General features: G+C 44.5%; 1 protein-coding gene across 8 annotated transcripts in view; it reads left to right on the forward strand.

Annotated features, from left to right (window-relative positions):
* Window positions 1–23,754, forward strand: part of ZNF831 (zinc finger protein 831) — a 148,716-nt gene that overhangs the window by 48,124 nt on the left and 76,838 nt on the right. For 7 of the 8 annotated variants that reach the window (XM_089897126.1, XM_089897127.1, XM_089897128.1 and 4 more), the window contains one exon: window positions 12,263–12,414. In XM_089897126.1, the coding sequence (XP_089753252.1) occupies window positions 12,263–12,414 (152 nt within the window). Of the gene's footprint in view, window positions 1–12,262; window positions 12,415–23,754 lie in introns of those variants that run through there. The other variant, XR_016387952.1, reaches the window with a different exon arrangement.

The raw sequence follows: 23,754 nt of genomic DNA on the forward strand, positions 1-23,754 counted from the left end.
ACAAAAATCTAGACTGATCTTCAAAACATAGCCTTGAGTAAAAATAAAGTGAGAATAAGAATGGCTCTGTGGTACAATGTCACGCACAAAAGCGACACTACATATTTATAAGCATACATGCATATTTAAGGAGGCTTGGCAAACATGCCCGAGTGCTTCTGGGGGAAATAGGCGGATGGGAGTGAGAAGAAGAGAAGCAGGGGCGACACTCTAACCTTGCATCTGAGGTTGGGCTGCCTAGGAGCAGAGCCTGAGACGGGGATTCTTGTACAAGAGATTTACGCAGGGAGGGCTCTCAGGAGACTTGTAAGGGATGACGGAAGCAGACAAGGGCGACGGAAGAACTCAGCAAAGATGCGGGCTTGGGTGTCCAGCCGTGCCTGATCCCACAGGGAGCTCTGGAGTGTGAAGTGCATGCCAGAGATGGTCCCGCTCAGAGGCAAAGGGACTGGGCTCTCACACCCTGTGACAGTCAGTCAATGGCTAAGGGCCCTTCGTGGGGGGTGTGCACACTCTCCCAGGCCTTCCAGGCAAGCTGGGTGCCACTGGCCTAGGGCAGCCCTCTTGAGAAGGTGGTAAGTGTGCGTCCCAGCAGCCGGCCACAGACAAGCAGCCTGGTGAAGGCGGTGGAGACAGGCACTGATGGCATCTGCTGAACTGCGAGGGGCCTTGCAGGACGGGTGACGGCGAGCTTGCAGGACCTGCCCCACCGTGGCTGTCCGTTCCCAGGGTGATGCTGCTCTAGGAGGGGCTGCACACAGAATGTTCTGGAGAACACAGGAGGGAAAAAAGTAGACCCTGCCCATGACTAAACAAAAATTGCTTTGAAGACAATGCCAAGATCCACTTGGGCTCCCCCCAAGGCCAAAAGGGTCCAAATTCCGTCTTAATGAGATCTGAATCCAGAGGCTGGAGCTCTCTCAACAGTCTCCTAGTTGTTTTCATTGAGTGCAGTTCCTCGCTTTTGTCCGTTTTCCAAAAGCAAACCTCCCTGCAGTTCAAACTGTGCCATTCTTAACACCTGCCAGCTTGTAGGCAGTCACCCACTGACTGGGGGCAAAGGTGACCCACAGCACACAGGGGAAGAATGCTCCCACACCTCCCACCTTCCTTCCTGCCTTTGTCTCTGTACTTGGAAATCACTCTCCCCCGGCCCAGCAGGAGCCCCGACTGGTTCAGGGATTTGTGATTAGCAGAACGGCAGCCCTGTTGCTCTCCACCTGGGCTCAGATAGTCTTTCAGGAACCTGGGGTCTTGACAAGCAGGGATGCGTTGCTTCAAAGAACCAGGAAGGCACCCCTGGGGAGTGACAGCTCCTGCCCAGGGCCCAGGAGGCCATAGTGCCTGTAAGTGGAGCCTCTCCCAAACATGAAAAAGACGAAGAAAAAGTCGCTTTTTCCTTGTTTTTGCTATGAAAATGAGCGCCCAAGAGGATACGGAATTCTGCAGATCTTACTTAAATTCTGCAAGCAGCCCTGATTATTAGGGGACTGCGGCTGGATGTTGGCGGCAGCTCAGACAAATGAGAAAGAAAAATGGCCAAGCAGGTTACCTCACCTTCCTCCCCAGCCTGGTGGCTCTAAAGAGCATCATCGAGGGAACAGAATTCTTGTAAACTGAGGCTTGCAAAGGGAAGGGAGTCCCTGTGGCTCAACCAGGCAGCTAGAAGCGGTGCAAAGATCTTTCCAAAGAGCTGAGCACTGATAATGGTCAAAATGGTTCAGGGACTCGAGTCAAGAGTTTAGCTCCCACCTGGCTGCAGGGCTTCGAGTCTTAGGGCATATTGCAGGCGTTCTGCCTCTCAGTTCTTTCACCTGCCAAGTGGGGGGCTAGACCAGCTTGCTGGTCTGCTTTCGGCTGCACATTCTTATTGGTAAAAAATTTTTAGCCTGCACCCTAAGAAATGCACAGCTGTTCATTTACCAGTTATCCATCGGTTCTACTCCCCTGATGTATTATGTGCATTATAAAGGGCCTGCAACAATAGATATAAGAAAGTCTAGATAAAAATAACTGTAGATAGAAGCTCAGTATTCTTTTTAAATTTATTTTATTGAAGTATAGTTGATTTACAGTGTTGTGTTAATTTCTGCTGTACAGCAAAGTGATTCAGTTATATATATATATATATATATATATATATATACACACACATTCTTTTCCATTATGGTTTATCCCAGGATATTGAATATAGTTCCCTGTGCTATACAGTAGGACCTTGCTATTTATCCATTCTATATATAATAGTTTGCATGTGCTAATCCCAAACTCCCAATCCATTTCTCTCCGCTCCCCCCACTTGGCAACCACACATCTGTTCTCTACGTATGTGAGCCCGTTTCTGTGTTGTAGTTAAGTTCATTTGTGTCATATTTTAGATTCCACATGTAAGTGGTATCGTACGGTATTTCTCTTTCTCTTTCTGACTTACTTCATTTAGTATGATAATGTCTAGGTCTCATGTTGCTGCAAATGACATTATTTCATTATTTTTTTATGGCTGAGTAATATTCCGTTGTATATATGTACCACATCTTCTTTATCCATTCATCTGTCAATGGACATTTAGGTCGTTTCCATGTCTTGGCTATTGTGAATAGTGCTGCTATGAACATAGGAGTGCTTGTATCTTTTTGAATTATAGTTTTGTCTGGATATATCCCCAGGAGTGGGATAGCTGGATCATATGACAACTCTATGCTTAGTTTTTAGAGGAACCTCCATACTGTTTTCCACAGTGGCTGTACCAATATACGTTTCCATCAACAGTGTAGGAGGGTTCCCATTTCTCCACGCCCTCTCCAGCGTTTGTTATTTGTAGAATTTTTAATGATGGCATTCTGATGGTGTGAGGTGCTACCTCATTGTAGTTTTTTTTTTTTTGTTCGTTTGTTTGTTTTTTATTTAAACTAACGTAGCATTGTAAAGCAATTAAACTCCAATAAAGATGTTAAAAAAAAACAACCAAACATTAACCGTAAAATAAGCACCAGTTGGTTTTGAATAGCTGCATAGGCCTGCCCAGAGGTAGAGGGCAATGTTGATAGTTTCCTTAAAAATTATTTTTATTTTTATTTTTTAGGATTATTTAGAAGCCTCTGGCTTGTCATGTTGCTTTGATAGATAGCAGGTTTTGCACAAATTAAGAAACCATAAATGCATGTCTTACATGTTTTGTTGTAAGTGATATGTAGGATGTTTGTCATTTAAATAACAGTTTAGACTTATGATTACAATAATTCCTACCATAAGGAATAACTGTCTAAGCAGTTCCCATAGACCATAGACACCATGTCACACATTCGGGTCTTTCTACCTTTGTCATCCTCCCTCCCTCTGTCCTTTCTTTTGGGGTCATTAAAAACAAACAAACAAAAGACATTCATTAAGGGTCCTGAGCTGGGTGCTCAGTATTTAGACTTAACCTCAGTCATTTTAGACGAGACTTCCCAGTTGTGGAGCTCACTTTGACATGTGTTCCTTGCTGGCCATTTCCAGCAGCAAGACGGGAGGCCTCAGGAAGCCATCCTGTGATTAAGAAGCCTTGGCTGAGTTGTGACTTCTGGTTACAATCACAAGCCCTCTGCATTTCTGGAAGTGGCTCTGATGGGCAGGGGTTGCTGGAAGGTCTCTCTCTAAGCCTTTCCGGGGGATCATCAATGGATCCACTAGGAATAAGCACTTCATCATTGGTGGTAAGACTTCAGGTGATCAGAAAATGGTCAGATTCTGTTACAGGAGATTTCCTTTTATGATATATAGGAACAATATCATAAAATTGTATCACAAAATTGAATTGGTAATCTCAACATTCTGGTGGAACCCTGGTCTTCAACAGATTCTTCACTTGTGTTTAAATCAACTCTACAATACCAGCTTTTATCTAGTATTTTCATGGGTAGCCAAGCTTGACTTTGAATATATTTACTGGTCTTTTGGTTTTTACGTGTATCTTTACTATTTCCTTATTAGAAGGGAATACTTTATTTTTCTTTCTTTTTTTTTAAGGTTTAATTTTATTAGGAAGATTAAAGATTTTGTATCTTAGAAAGCAATATCAAAACCATTTATAATCTGAAGTGAAATATGAATGATTAACCTATTTCATAAAATCAATAAAATGGAATCGACTGAAAAAATCAATGTACTTTGTAAATATGTGTTTTAAAGTATTTTCTTTTTTTTTTTTAACAACTTTATTGGAGTATAATTGCTTTACAATGGTATGTTAGTTTCTGCTTTACAACAAAATGAATCAGTTATATATATACATATGTTCCCATATCTCTTCCCTCTTGCGTCTCCCTCCCTCCCACCCTCCCTATCCCACCCCTCCAGGCGGTCACAAAGCACCGAGCTGATCTATCTGTGCTATGCAGCTGCTTCCCACTAGCTATCTACCTTACTTTTGGTAGTGTATATATGTCCATGCCTCTCTCTCGCTTTGTCACACCTTACCCTTCCCCCTCCCCATATCCTCAAGTCCATTCTCTAGTAGGTCTGTGTCTTTATTCCTGTTTTACCCCTAGGTTCTTCATGACATTTTTTTTCTTAAATTCCATATGTATGTGTTAGCATACGGTATTTGTCTCTCTCTTTCTGACTTACTTCACTCTGTATGACAGACTCTAGGTCTATCCACCTCATTAGAAATAGCTCAATTTCGTTTCTTTTTATGGCTGAGTAATATTCCATTGTATATATGTGCCACATCTTCTTTATCCATTCATCCGATGATGGACACTTAGGTTGTTTCCATCTCCGGGCTATTGTAAATAGAGCTGCAATGAACATTTTGGTACATGACTCTTTTTGAATTATGGTTTTCTCAGGGTATATGCCCAGTAGTGGGATTGCTGGGTCACATGGTAGTTCTATTTGTAGTTTTTTAAGGAACCTCCATACTGTTCTCCACAGTGGCTGTATCAATTTATATTCCCACCAACAGTGCAAGAGGGTTCGCTTTTCTCCACACCCTCTCCAGCATTTATTGTTTCTAGATGTTTTGATGATGGCCATTCTGACTGGTGTGAGATGATACCTCATTGTAGTTTTGATTTGCATTTCTCTAATGATTAGTGATGTTGAGCATTCTTTCATGGGTTTGTTGGCAGTCGGTATATCTTCTTTGGAGAAATGTCTATTTAGCTCTTCTGCCCATTTTTGGATTGGGTTGTTTGTTTTTTTGTTATTAAGCTGCATGAGCTGCTTATAAATTTTGGAGATTAATCCTTTGTCAGTTGCTTCATTTGCAAATATTTTCTCCCATTCTGAGGGTTGTCTTTTGGTCTTGTTTATGGTTTCCTTTGCTGCGCAAAAGCTTTTAAGTTTCATTAGGTCCCATTTGTTTATTTTTGTTTTTATTTCCATTTCTCTAGGAGGTGGGTCAAAAAGGACCTTGCTGTGATGTATGTCATAGAGTGTCCTGCCTATGTTTTCCTCTAAGAGTTTGATAGTTTCTGGCCTTACATTTAGGTCTTTAATCCATTTTGAGCTTATTTTTGTGTATGGTGTTAGGGAATGATCTAATCTCACACTTTTACATGTAGCTGTCCAGTTTTCGCAGCACCACTTATTGAAGAGGCTGTCCTTTTTCCACTGTACATTCCTGCCTCGTTTATCAAAGACAAGGTGACCATATGTGCGTGGGTTTATCTCTGGGCTTTCTATCCTGTTCCATTGTTCTATCTTTCTGTTTTTGTGCCAATACCATACTGTCTTGATTACTGTAGCTTTGTAGTACAGTCTGAAGTCAGGGAGCCTGATTCTTCCAGCTCTGTTTTTCATTCTCAAGATTGCTTTGGCTATTTGGGGTCTTTTGTGTTTCCATACAAATTGTGAAATTTTTTGTTCTAGTTCTGTGAAAAATGCCAGTGGTAGTTTGATAGGGATTGCGTTGAATCTGTAGATTGCTTTGGGTAGTAGAGTCATTTCCACAATGTTGATTCTTCCAATCCAAGAACATGATATATCTCTCCATCTATTTGTATCATCTTTAATTTCTTTCATCAGTGTCTTATAATTTTCTGCATACAGGTCTTTTGTCTCCTTAGGTAGGTTTATTCCAAGATATTTTATTCTTTTTGTTGCTGTGGTAAATGGGAGTGTTTTCTTGATTTCACTTTCAGATTTTTCATCCTTAGTGTATAGGAATGCCAGAGATTTCTGTGCATTAATTTTGTATCCTGCTACTTTACCAAATTCATTGATTAGCTCTAGTAGTTTTCTGGTAGCATCTTTAGGATTCTCTATGTATAGTATCATGTCATCTGCAAACAGTGACAGCTTTACTTCTTCTTTTCTGACGTGGATTCCTTTTATTGCCTTTTCTTCTCTGATTGCTGTGGCTAAAACTTTCAAAACTCTGTTGAATAGGAGTGGTGAGAGTGGGCAACCTTGTCTTGTTCCTGATCTTAGTGGAAATGCTTTCAGTTTTTCACCATTGAGGATGATGCTGGCTGTGGGTCTGTCATATATGGCCTTTATTATGTTGAGGAAAGTTCCCCCATGCCTACTTTCTGCAGGGTTTTTATCATAAATGGGTGTTGAATTTTGTCGAAAGCTTTCTCTGCATCTATTGAGATGATCATATGGTTTTTCTCCTTCAGTTTGTTAATATGGTGTATCACGTTGATTGATTTGCGTATATTGAAGAATCCTTGCATTCCTGGAAAAAACCCCGCTTGATCATGGTGTATGATCCTTTAAATGTGCTGTTGGATTTTGTTTGCTAGTATTCTGTTCAGGATTCTTGCATCTATGTTCATCAGTGATACTGGCCTGTAGTTTTCTTTCTTTGTGACATCCTTGTCTGGTTTTGGTATCACGGTGATGGTGGCCTCGTAGAATGAGTCTGGGAGTGTTCCTCTCTCTGCTATATTTTGGAAGAGTTTGAGAAGGATAGGTGTTATCTCTTCTCTAAATGTTTGATAGAATTCGCCTGTGAAGCCATCTGGTCCTGGGCTTTTGTTTGTTGGAAGATTTTTAATCACAGTTTCAATTTCAGTGCTTGTGATTGGTCTGTTCATATTTTCTCTTTCTTCCTGATTCAGTCTTGGCAGGTTGTGCCTTTCTAAGAATTTGTCCATTTCTTCCAGGTTGCCCATTTTATTGGCATAGAGTTGCCTGTAGTAATCTCTCATGATCTTTTGTATTTCTGCAATGTCAGTTGTTACTTCTCCTTTTTCATTTCTAATTCTATTGACTTGAGTCTTCTCCCGTTTTTCCTTGATGAGTCTGGCTAATGGTTTATCAATTTTGTTTATCTTCTCAAAGAACCAGCTTTTAGTTTTATTGATCTTTGCTATCGTTTCCTTCATTTCTTTTTCTTTATTTCTGATCTGATCTTTATGATTTCTTTCCTTCTGCTAACTTTGGGGTTTTTTTGTTCTTCTTTCTCTAATTGCTTTAGGTGTAAGGTTAGGTTGTTTATTCGAGATGTTTCCTGTTCTTACCTGTTTCTTAAGGTAGGATTGTATTGCTATAAACTTCCCTCTTAGAACTGTTTTTGCTGCATCCCATAGATTTTGGGTCGTTGTGTCTCCATTGTCATTTGTTTTTAGGTATTTTTTAATTTCCTCTTTGATTTCTTCAGTGATCACTTCGTTATTAAGTAGTGTATTGTTTAGCCTCCATGTGTTTGTATTTTTTACAGATCTTTTCCTGTAATTGATATCTAGTCTCATAGTGTTGTGGTTGGAAAAGATACTTGATACAATTTCATGGAGAATGTTCCATGAGCACTAGAGAAAAATGTGTATTCTGTTGTTTTTGGATGGAATGTCCTATAAATATCAATTAAGTCCATCTTGTTTAATGTATCATTTAAAGCTTGTGTTTCCTTATTTATTTTCATTTTGGATGATCTGTCCATTGGTGAAAGTGGGGTGTTAAAGTCCCCTACCATGAATGTGTTACTGTGGATTTCCCCTTTTATGGCTGTTAGCATTTGCCTTACGTATTGAGGTGCTCCTATGTTGGGTGCATAAATATTTACAATTGTTATATCTTCTTCATGGATCGATCCCTTGATCATTATGTAGTGTCCTTCTTTGTCTCTTCTAATGGTCTTTATTTTAAAGTCTATTTTGTCTGATATGAGAATTGCTACTCCAGCTTTCTTTTGGTTTCCATTTGCATGAAATATCTTTTTCCATCTCCTTACTTTCAGTCTGTATGTGTCTCTAGGTCTGAAGTGGGTCTCTTGTAGACAGCAAATATATGGGTCTTGTTTCTGTATCCATTCAGCCAATCTGTGTCTTTTGGTGGGAGCATTTAGTCCATTTACATTTAAGGTAATTATCGATATGTATGTTCCTATTCCCATTTTGTTAATTGTTGTGGGTTCATTATTTGTAATTGTTGTAAGTCTTTTCCTTCTCTTGTGTTTCTTGCCTAGAGAAGTTCCTTTAGCAGTTGTTGTAGAGCTGGTTTTGTGGTGCTGAACTCTCTCAGCTTTTGCTTGTCAGTAACGGCTTTAATTTCTCCATTAAACCTGAATGAGATCCTTGCTGGGTACAGTAATCTTGGTTGCAGGTTTTTCTCCTTCATCACTTTAAATATGTCCTGACAGTCCCTTCTGGCTTGCAGAGTTTCTGCTGAAAGATCAGCTGTTAACCTTATGGGGATTCCCTTGGATGTTATTTGTTGTTTTTCCGTTGCTGCTTTTAATATGTTTTCTTTGTATTTAATTTTTGACAGTTTGATTAATATGTGTCTTGGCGTGTTTCTCCTTGGATTTATCCTGTATGGGACTCTCTGTGCTTCCTGGACTTGATTAACTATTTCCTTTCCCATATTAGGGAAGTTTTCAACTATAATCTCTTCAAATATGTTCTCAGTCCCTTTCTTTTTCTCTTCTTCTTCTGGAACCCCTATACTTCGAATGTTGGTGCGTTTAATGTTGTCCCAGAGGTCTCTGAGACTGTCCTCAGTTCTTTTCATTCTTTTTTCTTTATTCTGCTCTGCAGTAATTATTTCCACTCTTTTATCTTCCAGGTCACTTATCCGTTCTTCTGCCTCAGTTATTCTGCTATTGATCCCATCTAGAGTATTTTTAATTTCACTTATTGTGTTGTTCATTGTTGTTTGTTTCATCTTTAGTTCTTCTAGGTCCTTGTTAAATGTTTCTTGCATTTTGTCTATTCTATTTCCAAGATTTTGGATCATCTTTACTATCATTATTCTGAATTCTTTTTCAGGTACACTGCCTATTTCCTCTTCATTTGTTAGGTCTGGTGGGTTTTTATGTTGCTCCTTCATCTGCTGTGTGTTTCTCTGTGTTCTCATTTTGCTTATCTTACTGTGTTTGGGGTCTCCTTTTTGCAGGCTGCACGTTCGTAGTTCCCGTTGTTTTTGGTGTCTGTCCGCAGTGGCTAAGGTTTGTTCAGTGGGTTGTGTAGGCTTCCTGGTGGAGGAGACGAGTGCCTGTGCTCTGGTGGATGAGGCTGGATCTTGTCTTTCTGGTGGGCAGGTCCACGTCTGGTGGTGTGTTTTGGGGTGTCTGTGGACTTATTATGATTTGGGGCAGCCTCTCTGCTAATGGTTGGGGTTGTGTTCCTGTCTTGCTAGTTGTTTGGCATAGGATGTCCAGCACTGTAGCTTGCTGGTCGTTGAGTGAAGCTGGGTCTTGGTGTTGAGATGGAGATCTCTGGGAGATTTTCACCATTTGATATGTGGAGCTGGGAGGTCTCTTGTGGAACAGTGTCCTGAAGTTGGCTCTCTCACCTCAGAGGCACAGCACTGACTCCTGGCTGCAGCACCAAGAGCCTTTCATCCACACGGCTCAGAAGAAAAGGGAAAAATGTAGAAAGAAAGAATTATTAGAAGTAGAAAGAAAGGAAGGAGGGAGGGAGGGAGGAAGGAGGGAAGGAAGGAAGGAAAAAGAGAAAGAAAGAAGATAAAGTAAAATAAAATAAAATAAGATAAAATATAATAAAGTTATTAAAATAAAAAAATAATTATTAAGAGAAAAAAAAAAAACAACGGACGAATAGAACCATAGGACAAATGGTGGAAGCAAAGCTATACAGACAAAATCTCACACAGAAGCATACACATACACACTCACAAAAAGAGGAAAAGGGGAAAAAATCATAAATCTTGTTCTCAAAGTCCATCTCCTCAATTTGGGATGATTCATTGTCTATTCAGGTATTCCACCGATGCAGGGTACATCAAGTGGATTGTGGAGCTTTAATCCGCTGCTCCTGAGGCTGCTGGGAGGGATTTCCCTTTCTCTTCTTTGTTCGCACAGCTCCCGGGGCTCAGCTTTGGATTTGGCCCCGCCTCTGCGTGTAGGTCGCTGGAGGGCGTCTGTTCTTCGCTCAGACAGGACGGGGTTAAAGGAGCCGCTGATTCGGGGGCTCTGGCTCACTCAGGCCGGGGGAGGGAGGGGTACGGAGTGCGGGGCGGGCCTGCGGCGGCAGAGGCGGCGTGACGTTGCATCAGCGTGAGGCGCCGGCCGGCGTGACGTTGCACCAGCTTGAGGCGCGCCGTGCGTTCTCCTGGGTAAGTTGTCGCTGGATCCCGGGACCCTGGCAGTGGCGGGCTGCACAGGCTCCCGGGAAGGGAGGTGTGGACAGTGACCTGTGCTCGCACACAGGCTTCTTGGTGGCGGCAGCAGCAGCCTTAGCGTCTCCCGCCCGTCTCTGGGTTCCGCGCTTTCAGCCGCGGCTCGCGCCTGTCTCTGGAGCTCCTTTAAGCGGCGCTCTTAATCCCCTCTCCTCGCGCACCAGGAAACATAGAGGGAAGAAAAAGTCTCTTGCCTCTTCGGCAGCTCCAGACTTTTCCCCGGACTCCCTCCCGGCCAGCCGTGGCGCACTAACCCCCTGCAGGCTGTGTTCACGCCCAGTCCTCTCCCTGCGCTCCGACCGAAGCCCGAGCCTCAGCTCCCAGCCCCGCCCGCCCCAGCCAGGGAGCAGACAAGCCTCTCGGCCTGGTGAGTGCTGGTCGGCACCGATCCTCTGTGCGGTAGTCTTCCCGCTTTTCCCTCCGCAACCCTGTGGCTGCGCTCTCCCCCGCAGCCCCCAAGCTTTCCCCTCTGTTTATTCTTTTTTCTTTTTCCTTACCCAAGTACGTGGGGGGTTTCTTGCCTTTTGGGAGGTCTGAGGTCTTCTGCCAGCGTTCAGTAGGTGTTCTGTAGGAGTTGTTCCACGTGTAGATGTATTTTCTGGTGTATCTGTGGGGAGGAAGGTGATCTCCGCGTCTTACCCTTCCGCCATCCTCCCGGAAGTCTCACATTGTAGTTTTGATTAGCATTTCTCTAATAGTGATGCTGAGAAGCTCACTATTTTCTTTCTCTACCCTTGTCGTGCCCTCCCCCTGGGATGTGAAGGCTCTGTTTTAGAGATTATTATTTTTTTTTGAATGTTTATTTCACCTTTTATTTATTTAACATCTTTATTGGAGTATAATTGCTTTACGATGGTGTGTTAGTTTCTGCTGTATAACAAAGTGAATCAGCTATACGTATACATATGTCCCCATCTCCCCTCCCTCTTGCGTCTCCCTCCCTCGTACCCTCCCTATCCCACCCCTGTAGGTAGTCACAAAGCACCAAGCTGATCTCCCTGTGCTATGCGGCTGCTTCCCACTAGCTTTCTATTTTACATAGACCAGATGATCTGGAAGAGCTTCTCTAGGGGTAGCATGTGTGATGCCCGTTTTTTCAGAGGAGATGCTTTGGGCCTGACCTGTCCAATAACGGTAGGCACTAGCCACCAGTGGCTCTTTAAACTCATTAAAATGAAATTGAATGTAAAGCTCAGTTCCTCGGACACATGAACTACATTTCACTCACTCTAGAGCTGCCTGTGGTTAGTGGCCACCGTATTGGTCCATGCAGGTTATAGAAGACGCCCATCACTGTGGAAAGTTCTACTGGACAGCCTGTTTAGTAAGTAGTCAAGACCATATAATTCAGTATTTAATTACAGCAACTGACCTTTATTAAGCGCTTGTTGTGTGCTAAGTGGTGTGGGAAGCATTTTCTAGGCACTATCTCATTTCATCTCTACAACGGCCGCCTGAGTTGCGTCCTGTTTTCATCCCCGCGTCCTGGCGGGAGAATGACGATTGGAGGGAAAAGGGGTTCCTGACAGCTGATGAGCTGCCTGGACCTCACGTCCCTGTGTTCTCCCAGGCTTCCCACACGGACCTGGCTTTTATCCTCTGGGCATATCCTGTCTTGGATTTTTGTGCCTGTGAGCTCCCGGACACACTCTCAAGGCTGATCACTGCACACGTGCTTCTCGTCCCCCAGGTACAAAGGGAATTTCTTGCAAAGTCGTTTCCAGCTGAGAGCCAGCAGACTGAGGAAGCCACACTGGGTGCTGAGAAAAGACGACCGTTCACCCCCATCCGAAGGGCCGGCCCCACGCAGGACCTGCGGGCAGGCTTCTTCCGAAACGGCAGGTAAGGCTCTCCTTGGAGGTGCATCCAAACCGGGCACCAGGCTGCTGGGATATGAAATGAGCAGAGCAGCCATCCTTGCTGTCCGGAGCCTGAAGTCCAGCAGGGAGATGGATGCATGTGGGGTGATGCGGGACAGTCGAGACCCTAAACTAGGGGAGAGGGTCCTGGGTGAGGATATTGAGAATCCAGTATTGAGAAGACAACAGATGTCCTCAAGTACTGGCCACGGATGCTCAGCCCTGTCCAAGTACAGATTCCCTCCAGGACCTGGAAAACCTGAATTGGAACTCTGGGTGCCTCTACTTTTCCCCATCATTAAAGAGGAAGTTCACTGGGTTCTTTCCACAGGGCCATTGTGAGGCTAAAATGGGTCAGTGGATGGGCTTTTGAATGCATGTGAGATAGAAGAATAGGGAGGAGTTATGATGTGAGAGCTGCAGGGAACATGCTTCCACGGAGGTGGTAAGCGGGGCCCTCTCCACCATTCTCGGAAACAAACAAAGGATGAACTAATGGAGGCTGCTTCCTGGAAAAGGGCTATTTTAAGGTGCAGTCACTGGGCAACGAGGGCAAATCGCATAACTTCTCTGGCCCACAATTTCCCTCCCTTCCTCCCATCTGCCTGGCAGTCATGAGCCCAGCCTTAGCCTTGCTGGCAATGTGTTGACTGGGGAAGATGGAGACCATATTTGAGAAGGTGGCCGGTCCCATCTGGCCAGTGGTGACTGAATTACCACCCTTTTGTGGCTGATTGCTGTTTGTTTGGCTCAAGGGCTGACCCTGGGCTCTGCCTGCTGGCTGCGGTTTTGGCCCCTGGAGACAGTTGGCTGGGGCCCCTCCCCCTCCCCCTCTGTGTGGCTCCAGCGCCCCCTGCGGGCAGATGGTGCTTCCATGCTGCCCCTCGACCCCCCACCTCCAACCCCGACGCCCTCTCTGGTAGGCAGGCAAGGACGAGGATTAGTCTTTTTCTCAGTGAGAGTTTAAATCAAGGTAGGTATTTGCTCAACTGGATGGCCAGTTGTGGAAGGCAAAAGCACGGTCTTTTTATGGAACGTCAAGGGTTAAGACCTCATGGGGGGAGGCTGAGTGGGTGTAGACAAAAGTGCAGGCAGGGCACCCGGCTTTGCCCTTTCTTCATTTTCTGTGGCTCATCACCTTGAACTCCACTGCTTTCCTCCTGGTCAGATAGATACAGCCAATGGAACTGCCCATTGGGGTGTTCATGGGCGATACCACCTCCACAGCAGAACCCACCAGAACCCACCAGAACTCTATCACTTGTCCCTAATGGCAGTGCTTTCCCACCAGCTCTCTTCCCAGCACCATAAATAGAGCTGAATCAAGCTGCTCCTGGAAACTCACATCAGCTTCTGTTTCCATTGCTAAGCTCTGTGCTAGAAACTGAAAGGGAAAAGACGACAATCCCTGCTCTGGGTAAATGTGGTTCAGGGTGAAGACAGACAGACAGGCTTGCTGTCCATCCTTTGCTCAAATCACATGGGGAATGACACTGGCAGGTCAGTGAGCTCCCTCCTGGGAATCTCCTGTCTGTGCAGCGAGGCCGTTGATGGAGGTCTTGCCCACCCAATGGCTCAGTGTGAGGATAGAGCGAGCTCGTGTGCGGCAGGGAATTTGCAGACTCCAAGGCAGGTGATAAATGTTGCTTGTAATTATCTCCTGAGCATAATAAGCACACGTGCGTTAAGATCTGGCGTGTGCTGAGTGCCAAGTGAGTGTGGAGCGTGTGGTAACCAGTGTGCCTGTTGTTTAGCAGAGGACAAGGTCAGGGTTGGAGGAAGAGCCCAAAGGGGGAGTTTTCTCGGGAGAGAGACGGCTTCTTCTGGAAATTCAGGTGTAGGGAGAATAGAACAGAGGCTTTCTGGACTGGGGAAGAAAATTGCCTATGGCGGCCAAGGAAATTGCCACAAACTTGGTCCAAGGTGTATTCTCTCCCAGTTCTGGAGGCCAGGAGTCTCGCTGTCTCTCCGAAGCCTCTAGGGGAGGATCCTTCCCTGCCTCTCAGCTTCTGGGGACTCCAGGCATCCTTGGCTTGTGGCCGCATCACTCCAATCTCTGTCTTCATCTTCACAGGGCTTCTCCCCTGTGTTCCTGTGGGTCAAATCTCCCTCTGTGTTTCTCTTATAGGGACACTTGCCATTGAATTTAGGGCTCGCCCTAAATCCAGGATGATCTTATTTTGAGATTCTTCATTTCATGTGCAAATACCTTTTTCCAAGTAAGGTCACAGTCACAGGTTCTGTGGCTTAGGACTTGGAGGGGGAGGCATGATTCAACCACTAACCGCTTCAGCAACTTTCCCCCTATCTGGGAACCGACAGAAGGGACCTTAAAATGTGTCTCTAAGTGGAAAAGGCAGCAGCACCCATGAACACTCAATTTACAATAATGCCCATCATCTGTGCTCTTAGGGTGTGCAAACAGTTTTGGCAGGAAAGTTCTATTATAAGCTTAAATCAGTATGTATTCATTAAAATGGGATCACCCAGCTCACCACCCAGCAGAATGTGTTCACACTTGTGGGGAGTCTTGTCCAAGTGACTACAGACAACACACGGGTGTGTTGGGTAAGGGGCCCTATTCGCTTCTCTTTGGGAAGAAGGCCTGTGGCCGGCTGGATAGGGGGTGGGCAGGGCCTCTGAGTGTGGCTGTGTGGATGGTGTCCATAGGGGCTGAAATCCAGCCACCAGTGGTTGGTGCAGCCTTTTGCTCTGACTGTGGGGCTGTCAACCCAAAGCAAGGAGCTCCTTCCTCCTTCTCCCAAGGGGGTGGGGGACACCTTTCCACACATCCTCCAGTGGAAGTGGTTGCCTCTTCCTAATTTACGTGTGTACGCCGTGTGCTCATGGTACCCCTGGGGACCCCAGTGCCAGCAGAGAGACCAGCTGGAAAGCCTCTGATCTTTCATGGTCCTCTCCACACCGTCTTTCCTTTACAAGCTTCTCTTGGCCTCAGGGAATGGCCTTGCTCCCTCCGTGTTGGGAGAATCCCACTTCTGTACACTTCTGATCTCAACATTGGCCTTTCCTACCAAAATCCTAAGAGCAAACTGTGGGCTCCAGTGAATGGGGGATAAAACCAGCCCCAAACAGAAAAAAAACCAGAAATGAAATCTAAATGTGGAGCTAAGATTGAGAGGCCAAATGTAATGCAAATCCCCCTGGGAACCTAGTGCCCCTCCCTCCATGTAGGTAATAATGTTGCAGCAACAGCCCAGGGTGGTGACAAATGTCTGCACTTTCATGTTTGTTATTGGAACAGCCAGTTGAGTCAGAGGTCTGGGTCACTGGTGCCCATTTTCAAAGGGCTCCCTCCTGCCACAGTGTCCACTCAGGACAGATGTGAGCCTGTGGGGTGTGGTCTAAGCATTGACCCGGGAATATTAATCACCCCGCCACCCCCATTCCTTATTGAAGTCAGAGAGGGAACAAGGATGGCAGGTTGGGTAAACCAGCAAGCCCGGAGTGGACGGGCTGTTATGGACATCACTGGGTTGGGGGCAGGTGGTAGAGTGCATTAAAATAAATACCACCTGGAAATCAAAGGAGCTTGGGAGGTTTATTTACACCATCTCCCAAAGCCAGTGTTTCACAACAGAGTGACAGGCACTCAGAGTGTTGGGTGTTTGAAGACAGAGTGCTGTTACTTCAAAGGAACCTAAAGATGGCCCTTGGTCGCCCACCATTTACAAACAAATTTCTTGTGTCCTTTGACCTGGCAGGTCCTGGTTGGAGAGATCAGAGCTGGCTGCTCAGTGAGGGAGCTGACCTCACGGTGTGTGTGTGTGTGTGTGTGTGTGTGTGTGTGCGCGCGCGCGCACGTGCGTGCGCGTGAGTATACTTGTGAATGCATGCAAACATGTATATTTTTGTGGGGGGAGGACCTGGTTTCCACAGCAGGACAATGATAGGGTGATCTGTTTTGGGTGACCTGAGGGGTTGTAACTTGGGGGAACTCGATGAAACCCAACAAAGAAATTGAGAATAACCTTTGCAGGGGAATTTCACAATTCGAAGGTAGGGAAAACCTTTGATCCCGATCCTTGAAGGCCAATTAGAATCAGCAAAACATTTTCAAATAAGTAGACAGGAATACTTGTGTCCAGGGGCCGAAATAAGATATTGTAACAGATTTTTTCTCCTCTTTATTTGTGGAGAAACTTCCTGTCAATAATTTACGAAGATGAGAGAGAGGATGATCTTGAGAAATATCTTTTTAAAGGTTGCTTAATCTCCCTCTCCTTTCAACTACTCCAATAGCTTGGTACTGATCATTCGAATTAACAGATGGCTTGGTAGTGAAGCCATCTGCACACGGAAGGCCAGAGGAGTCATGAAGGATGGAGACCTAATTTATAAGATTTTATGGTGATTGGGATCTTTGAGACTCTCCTTAGAACTGAACTTTTTCATTTTTTAATTTTTATTCTTTTGACTTTCCAATACCACTGAATTTAATTTTTTTCTTTTTTTAAAATTTTTATTTTATATTGGACTATAGCTGATTTACAATGTTGTGTTAGTATCAGGTGTACAGCAAAGTGATTCAGTTTTACATATATATATATCTATCCTTTTTCAAATTCTTTTCCCATTTAGGTTATTACAGAATATTGAGCAGAGTTCCCTGTGCTATACAGTAGGTCCCTGTTGGTTACCTGTTTTAAATATAGTAGTGTGTTTATGTCAATCTCAAACTCCCAATTTATCCCTGCCCCCCACCTTTCCCATTTGGTAACCATAAGTTTGTTTTCTGTGTCTGTGAGTCTGTTTCTGTTTTGTAAATAAGTTCATTGTATTTTTTTAGCTTCCGCATATAAGCGATATCACATAATACTTGCCTTTCTTTGACCTACTTCACTTAGTATGATAATCTCCAGGTCCATCCATGTTGCTGCAAATGGCATTATTTTATTCTTCTGTTTGTTTGTTTGTTATGAATGTCACATGCCTTTTATTTATTTTTAAATTTTTTTATTGAAGTATAATTGAATTACAATGTGTTAATTACTGCTGTACAGCAAAGTGACTCAGTTATACATATATATATTCTTTATATATATACATTTATATATTCTTTATATATATACATACATATCTTCTTTTTCACATTCTTTTCCATCATGGTTTATCGCAGGATATTGAACATAGTTCCCTGTGCTATACAGTAGGACCTTGTTGTTTATCCATCCTATATATAATAGTTCGCGTCTGCTAATCCCAAACTCTTAATCCATCCCTCCTCCACCCACTCTCCCCCTTGGCACCCACAAGTCTGTTCTCTATGTCTGTGAGTCTGTTTCTGTTTCGTGGATAAGTTCATTTGTGTCATACTTTATATTCTACATATAAGTGATATCATATGGTATTTGTCTTTCTCTTTTTGACTTACTTCACTTAGTATGGTAATGTCTAGGTCTCATGTTGCTGCAAATGACATTATTTCATTATTTTTTTATGGCTGAGTAAAAAAATAGTATTCCATTGTATATATACACCACATCTTCTTTATCCATCCATCTGTCAATGGACATTTAAGTTGCTTCCATGTCTTGCCTATTGTAAATAGTGCAACGATGAACACTGGGGTGTATGTATCCTTTCGAACCATGGTTTTCTCCGGATGTATGCCCAGGAGTGAGATTGCAGGATCAAATGGTAGCTCTATTTTTAGCTTTTTAAGGAACCTCCATACTGTTCTCTGTAGTGGCTGCACCAGTTTACATTCCCACCAACAGTGTAGGAGGGCTCCCTTTTCTCCACACCCTTTCCAGCATTTATTAATTGTAGACTTTTTGCTGATGGCCATTCTGACTGGTGTGAGGTGATATCTCATTGTAGTTTTGATCTGTGTTTCTCTAATGATTAGTGATGTTGAGTGAACTTTTTTAAAACCTAAATTCAGTGGTCCATCCCATCCAAGTTCCCAGCAAAGGTGTGGAGGGAGCTGGAAGTTTCTTTGGAGACATCAAGTATTGTTGACTTACCAGACGCCCCGGGCTGAATGTGACTAAGAACCGCAGCGTTGTTCCTATTTCAAAGAAAGTCCTTCCTCACCCAGGGTCACTTCCAGATCAGGGCTGAGGTGTGGAGTTAGGTGGATTTAATCTCAGACACTTGAGCTGCTTCACTGAAGGGACTGGTAAAAAATGGTTCTTAGATATCAAGTGGTTGAATATCCCCAGGACGGCAAGCCTCCCCTTGAGGACAGTCCTCGTAATCCAGACGTTCTTCACGGGATTCACCTCCCAGTCGGAGGTCAGCTGGGGAGGCAGTGACTGTCACAGAAGGAGAACAGTCCCTACTAAACTGACTGCTGATACATTTAGACCCCATTCAAACACTTCCCTTTGTCTCTCTCCATCTCTCCTTACTATTACTTTCCATCCCTGCCCTTCAGATTGACTTTCACAATGTCATGTAAACCGATTGCCAAGTGAAACCCCAAATCATGCTCAAGACATCGAATTTAATGAGATTGATGGGAGTGACCATTGGGTTGATTCATTCCCATTGGCAGAATCAGGTAACGAATAAGAGAAAACTGGTGAGGCTCATTCCAGAGAGTGACGGGAACATCAAAGGCTTAAGAGAAGCCCTTAGAAAAATTGAGGAAAGTCTAGAATATTTTGGGGATGGGAAAAAGTGTCTCTCGATAATCTTGCTCTGAAAGTAAATGTGAAAGTGAAGAATAGCCCATTGTTCTGCCCTATAGTTTGGTGTAAAGATGTACTCTGCCCCCATCAACGTTCGATGAACCTTTGTTGATGTTAACAATTAGCTCATAGCTTGTCATTATAACCCACAAACTGGAAGTTTGTTTTACTTTCATTTTTGTAGGTTCATCTGCTTATTTTCACAACGTTAGGTTTCATGGTTTTTCAAGAGAAATTCTCCAAGTCCTTAATTTTCCACTGTTCACTGTGAAATTTTGGTCCCCATTGTGAATGAATTCATTTTTCATGGTCTTCCGTCCGTGGCAATGATCTCAGCTAATAAGGACCCTGTTTGCCCAGCCCCTTTGCACAAGGTGCCTAGCAGATCCGTAGTGTTTGTTGAGTGGCCAGCTGAGCTGAACAGCAGAAGTGAGTCTCCTTATTTTAAGCTTCCTTTAAGCTCACCTTCAGTTGAAAGGACATTCAAAACCAGCCCCCAAATCTTTAAGAATGAAGGAAGGGGCATGCAATCTGGTTTCGTTCCTGATGGTGTTTTGGGGATGTGTCAGCAATGGAAGAATCCAGTGGGTATCGAGTTTGGATGGCGCTGAGCTAAGCAGTATAAAAGCAAACTTCGTCGTTCTTTTCCTCAGAAAAGAAACTTCCTTATCTAAAAATAGCTCCAGCTCCCCCTGCCCCCTTGCTAGATTCAAACTTGTGGAATCGCCACCCGTAAGGATCATCTAACGCCACCTCTGCTTTACAGGTGAGAGCCCTGGCGAGACAAAGATGGGGACTTTGAGCCGGCAGGTGTTCACTCTGATGTCTTTTAACCTGGGGTCCTCTCTTACGCCACAGCGGGACCACATCTTGAGTGGGGGGGGGGTGTTTGCAAAGCCAGCAGTAGTCAAAATTACCTTTGAAAATTCTACAAGTCCATCATAAGAGTATGAAGGGTGTCTACAGCTCTGAGCAGAAATTCTCAGGCATAACGTGTTTGAGGACCATTGAGGGAAAGGAAGGAAATAAAAAAGGCAGTCCGTCCATCCGGGCTGCTTTGACAACAAACAGCAATTTCTGGTGAGGAATTCCCAAAGGTCCCCGCTTGGCCGCGTGGTGTATGAGATTTGGTTTCAGCATGAAGTGTCTGAAACTGTGATGACGTCTTACTGGACTGGCTTGTTGCCGGGGGATTAACTGAGATGTTGGATCTGTGTAGGAGGTAGTGAGTTTCAGAAGTCAGGGTTTAAGTTAAACGTGTGATGGGACCCTGCTGGGGCGGTTTCTCATCTTACCTGAGCACCTGTCTTCCTGGTGCCAGTTTAAGAATTGGGGGGCCGTTCTCCACTTGGCAATTACCCCCGTGTAATTAACGGTCAGAGAAAGACCATCTTTTGTAGCTTAAGGGGAAGTTCACCACTAAGCTTGTTATGAAAACGATCTCTCCGCTGTTTACTCACCAAGTTAGGGTCTTAGGGACTTAGGAAGGGCAGCTTTGCAAGTGCGTGCTGTGTGCGCGCGTGCGCATTTGTGTTCTCGCGTTTGAGTGTTATTTTTCCATTAGGAAAAGCAATTGAAAAACCCACACGTCCATACAAAGTGGGTGACACCACCTGAGCAAAAGCCACTACTGATTCTCTTTTGTTGTGGTTATACAATTCCTGATGAGGTCACCGCTCTGAAATGAATACTTTTCTTTCCAGAACGTGGGGCACGGTGGGGATGAGTGCAACGTCATTCAGCTGTTTGCATTTCAAGTGGGACATTCTAGTCTCTGGGAGCTTAAAACCCATCAGCAGCCACAGCCTTATTACCCTTTTCCTAATATCACAGTTACTGACCCTGGGCTGCAAAAGAAGAATCTCATAATTAGGTTTGCCCTGTTTCTGTGTTTATGTGCACATTTCTTTCTCTCTAGCCGATGACATATCAACTTTTATTTATTTTATTATTGAAATCCTTTGTGTTAAAAGGACCTGCTCCATTAACTGAGACCTGTTCTATTTCCTCCAATGCTGGGATACATTAAAACATTCCGTGGTATAAAGAGCACTCTTCAATATTTCCTTAGAAACGCATTTTGTGGAACTGAATGGAGAACACTGATGTGGTCGAGGTTAATTATTCGGGCTTTTGCCGGGCACATTGGAAGCCGTGCTGCTTCTGCCGGTACACGGACTAAAATTGGAACACTGAAGAGGAGCCCAGCGTGGCCCTGTGCCCAGATGACACATCTGAAGTCATATTGATTGAGGGAGATGCTTTATTGAACGATACGAACTCCACCGAGTTTCTGGGTTTGCAATTTCCTGCAGCTGGCGTGGCTTCTGGCAGTAAACACTGTGTGATTCGGGGCTACATTTAAAAGTGAGATTTTAGAAAAATCTCCCAATAACTAAACTCCGAGGGCACTTTCAGTTTAGGAGCCGCACCCACATCTAACCCCCAACGGACTTGTGATGAGTGACTCATTCTCATTTTGCAGAGGGAGAAACTGAGACTCAGAGAGGCATCCAGTGACTTGCCCAGGGCCACCCAGATGATGAATCTGGGGGTCCATGGTGTTTCCTACAGTCAGAGATGTCACATCTGCATGTCACCTGTGCAATTAGTTGCTTATGTGATCCATTTAAGCTCACTGACAAAAACCATGAATACATTTATTAAAAAAAAAAACAAAACTGTTTATTGACACCAAAAATGGAAAGCCAATATCACATGCCATTAAGAGAACGTTACAGAAAGAAAATGCTATGAACAGTATTTTCTTGGTAAATAAATTCTAGCTAGACTGTTGTGGGCAGAAGACCAAGAGCCCTAGGTACACTCCCTTTGCTTAAAAAGAGATTTGGAAGCGTTAGGGAGGTGTTAGAGATATATTAGCATGCAGCTGAGACCTTCTTCTTTCCCTAATTAGAGGGATGTAGGGAGAATAGCTTTCTCACTGGGTGATTCCATTTTATTTAACACTAAGCTTGTGACTCACCGCCCACTGGGGGGTCTGAGCCCCTCCCTGGGACTTTCTTGTGCTGTCATATCCGCTTTTCTCTGTCAGTAAGATCCGCCTGGCTTCTACGGTCTTATCTGGGATTTCCTGAACTCTTGGAAGGCCTTCACCTGTATCAACTTAAACTCTACGTTCAACAGAGTTGGCTGTAGAGGCCATGGGCCGAAATTCTGCGAAGACCCTGCTTGCAGACCGAACCTTTTCTGCCTCATGGGGGTGGGCGCTTGGGGGTGTCAGAGGTCTCCTAGGCAGGTTCAAACTCTGCATTTGTAAGACTCTGAGATGGGGCTTCCCTGGTGGCGCAGTGGTTGAGAGTCCGCCTGCCGATGCAGGGGACACGAGTTCGTGCCCCGGTCCGGGAAGATCCCACATGCCGCGGAGTGGCTGGGCCCGTGAGCCATGGCCGCTGAGCCTGCGCGTCCGGAGCCTGTGCTCCGCAACGGGAGAGGCCGCGACAGTGAGAGGCCCGCGTACCGCAAAAAAAAAAAAGTCTGAGATGCTGACCCAGAGGCTTCCGTGGCTGAAGGAGGGATGGTGGGAAATGCCCAGGGTGCAGAGAGAGGAGGCGGGAGGGACCAGGCACATCTGAGACCTTGGTGTGGGCTCATCCTTCTCCTGAGGAGAGTGGGGAGCCATTGGTGGATGTGGGTGGAGAGGAGGGCAGAGGGAAGACCAATGTAGGTGCAGGGGGGAGAGAGGCTCGGGGTAGGTAGAGTGGGATACCTAGGAGACTGATGAGAAAGTTCCTGAAACAGATTGGGCAGGTTTGCATTGAAAAAGAACTTGGAAAAAAGGGATGCTCCACCTAGAGGAATAGAAACGTTAACTATTAGTTTTTAGTTATGCATGTAATCATGATCCATGCTTCTTTTAACACATTAAAATATGGTAACAAGGCTCATGTTCACTGTGACCACCACCCCCATTCCCAACGGCCCTCTCAGATAAAACTACAGTTTGGAATTAGGAGGGCATCTGCCAGATCGTTATTTCTGTGCACGTGTGCGCGTGTGTGTGTATGTCTGTGCTTAACATGAGTGGTACCACACTGCCCATCTCATCGTGCAACTTGCTTTTGGTTAACTCAACAACATTTTGTGGTCTTCCCACACTGCTAGTACATACAGACCTATCTCAACAGTGTAGGTAGGGACAGAGTCTCTCGGGGTGGGGCTACTGTAATTTTAGGTAGTCATTCTCCCAATAATGGACAGTTCATCATTGCCAGTGCTTCACTATGGCATCGTGCTCTTTGGACCCACTGTCCATGACTCCCTGACCCAAGCAGGGGGCTTCTCTAGGGAAGACCCAAGAGGAAGAATCACTGGGTCTTTCTTATGTTGCACATTTAAAAAAATTTTATGTTATATTGGAGTATAGTTGATTTACAGTGTTGTGTTAGTTTCTGGTGTACAGCCAAGTGATTCAGTTATACATGTACATACATCTATTCTTTTTCAGATTCTTTTCCCACATAGGTTATTACAGAGTATCGAGTAGAGTTCCCTGTGCTATACAGTAGGTCCTTGTTGATGATCTATTTTATATATGGTAGTGTGTATATGTTAATCCCAGACTCCTGATTTATCCCTCTGGTAACCATAAGTTTGTTTTCTATGTCTGTGAGTCTGTTTCTGTTTTGTAAATAAGTTCATCTGTA

The sequence above is a fragment of the Delphinapterus leucas genome, chromosome 15 (genome assembly GCF_059928025.1).
Source record: "Delphinapterus leucas isolate spDelLeu-1000000601 "Yukka" chromosome 15, BTC_Dleu_Yukka2, whole genome shotgun sequence".
NCBI classification, from domain to species: Eukaryota; Metazoa; Chordata; class Mammalia; order Artiodactyla; family Monodontidae; genus Delphinapterus; species Delphinapterus leucas.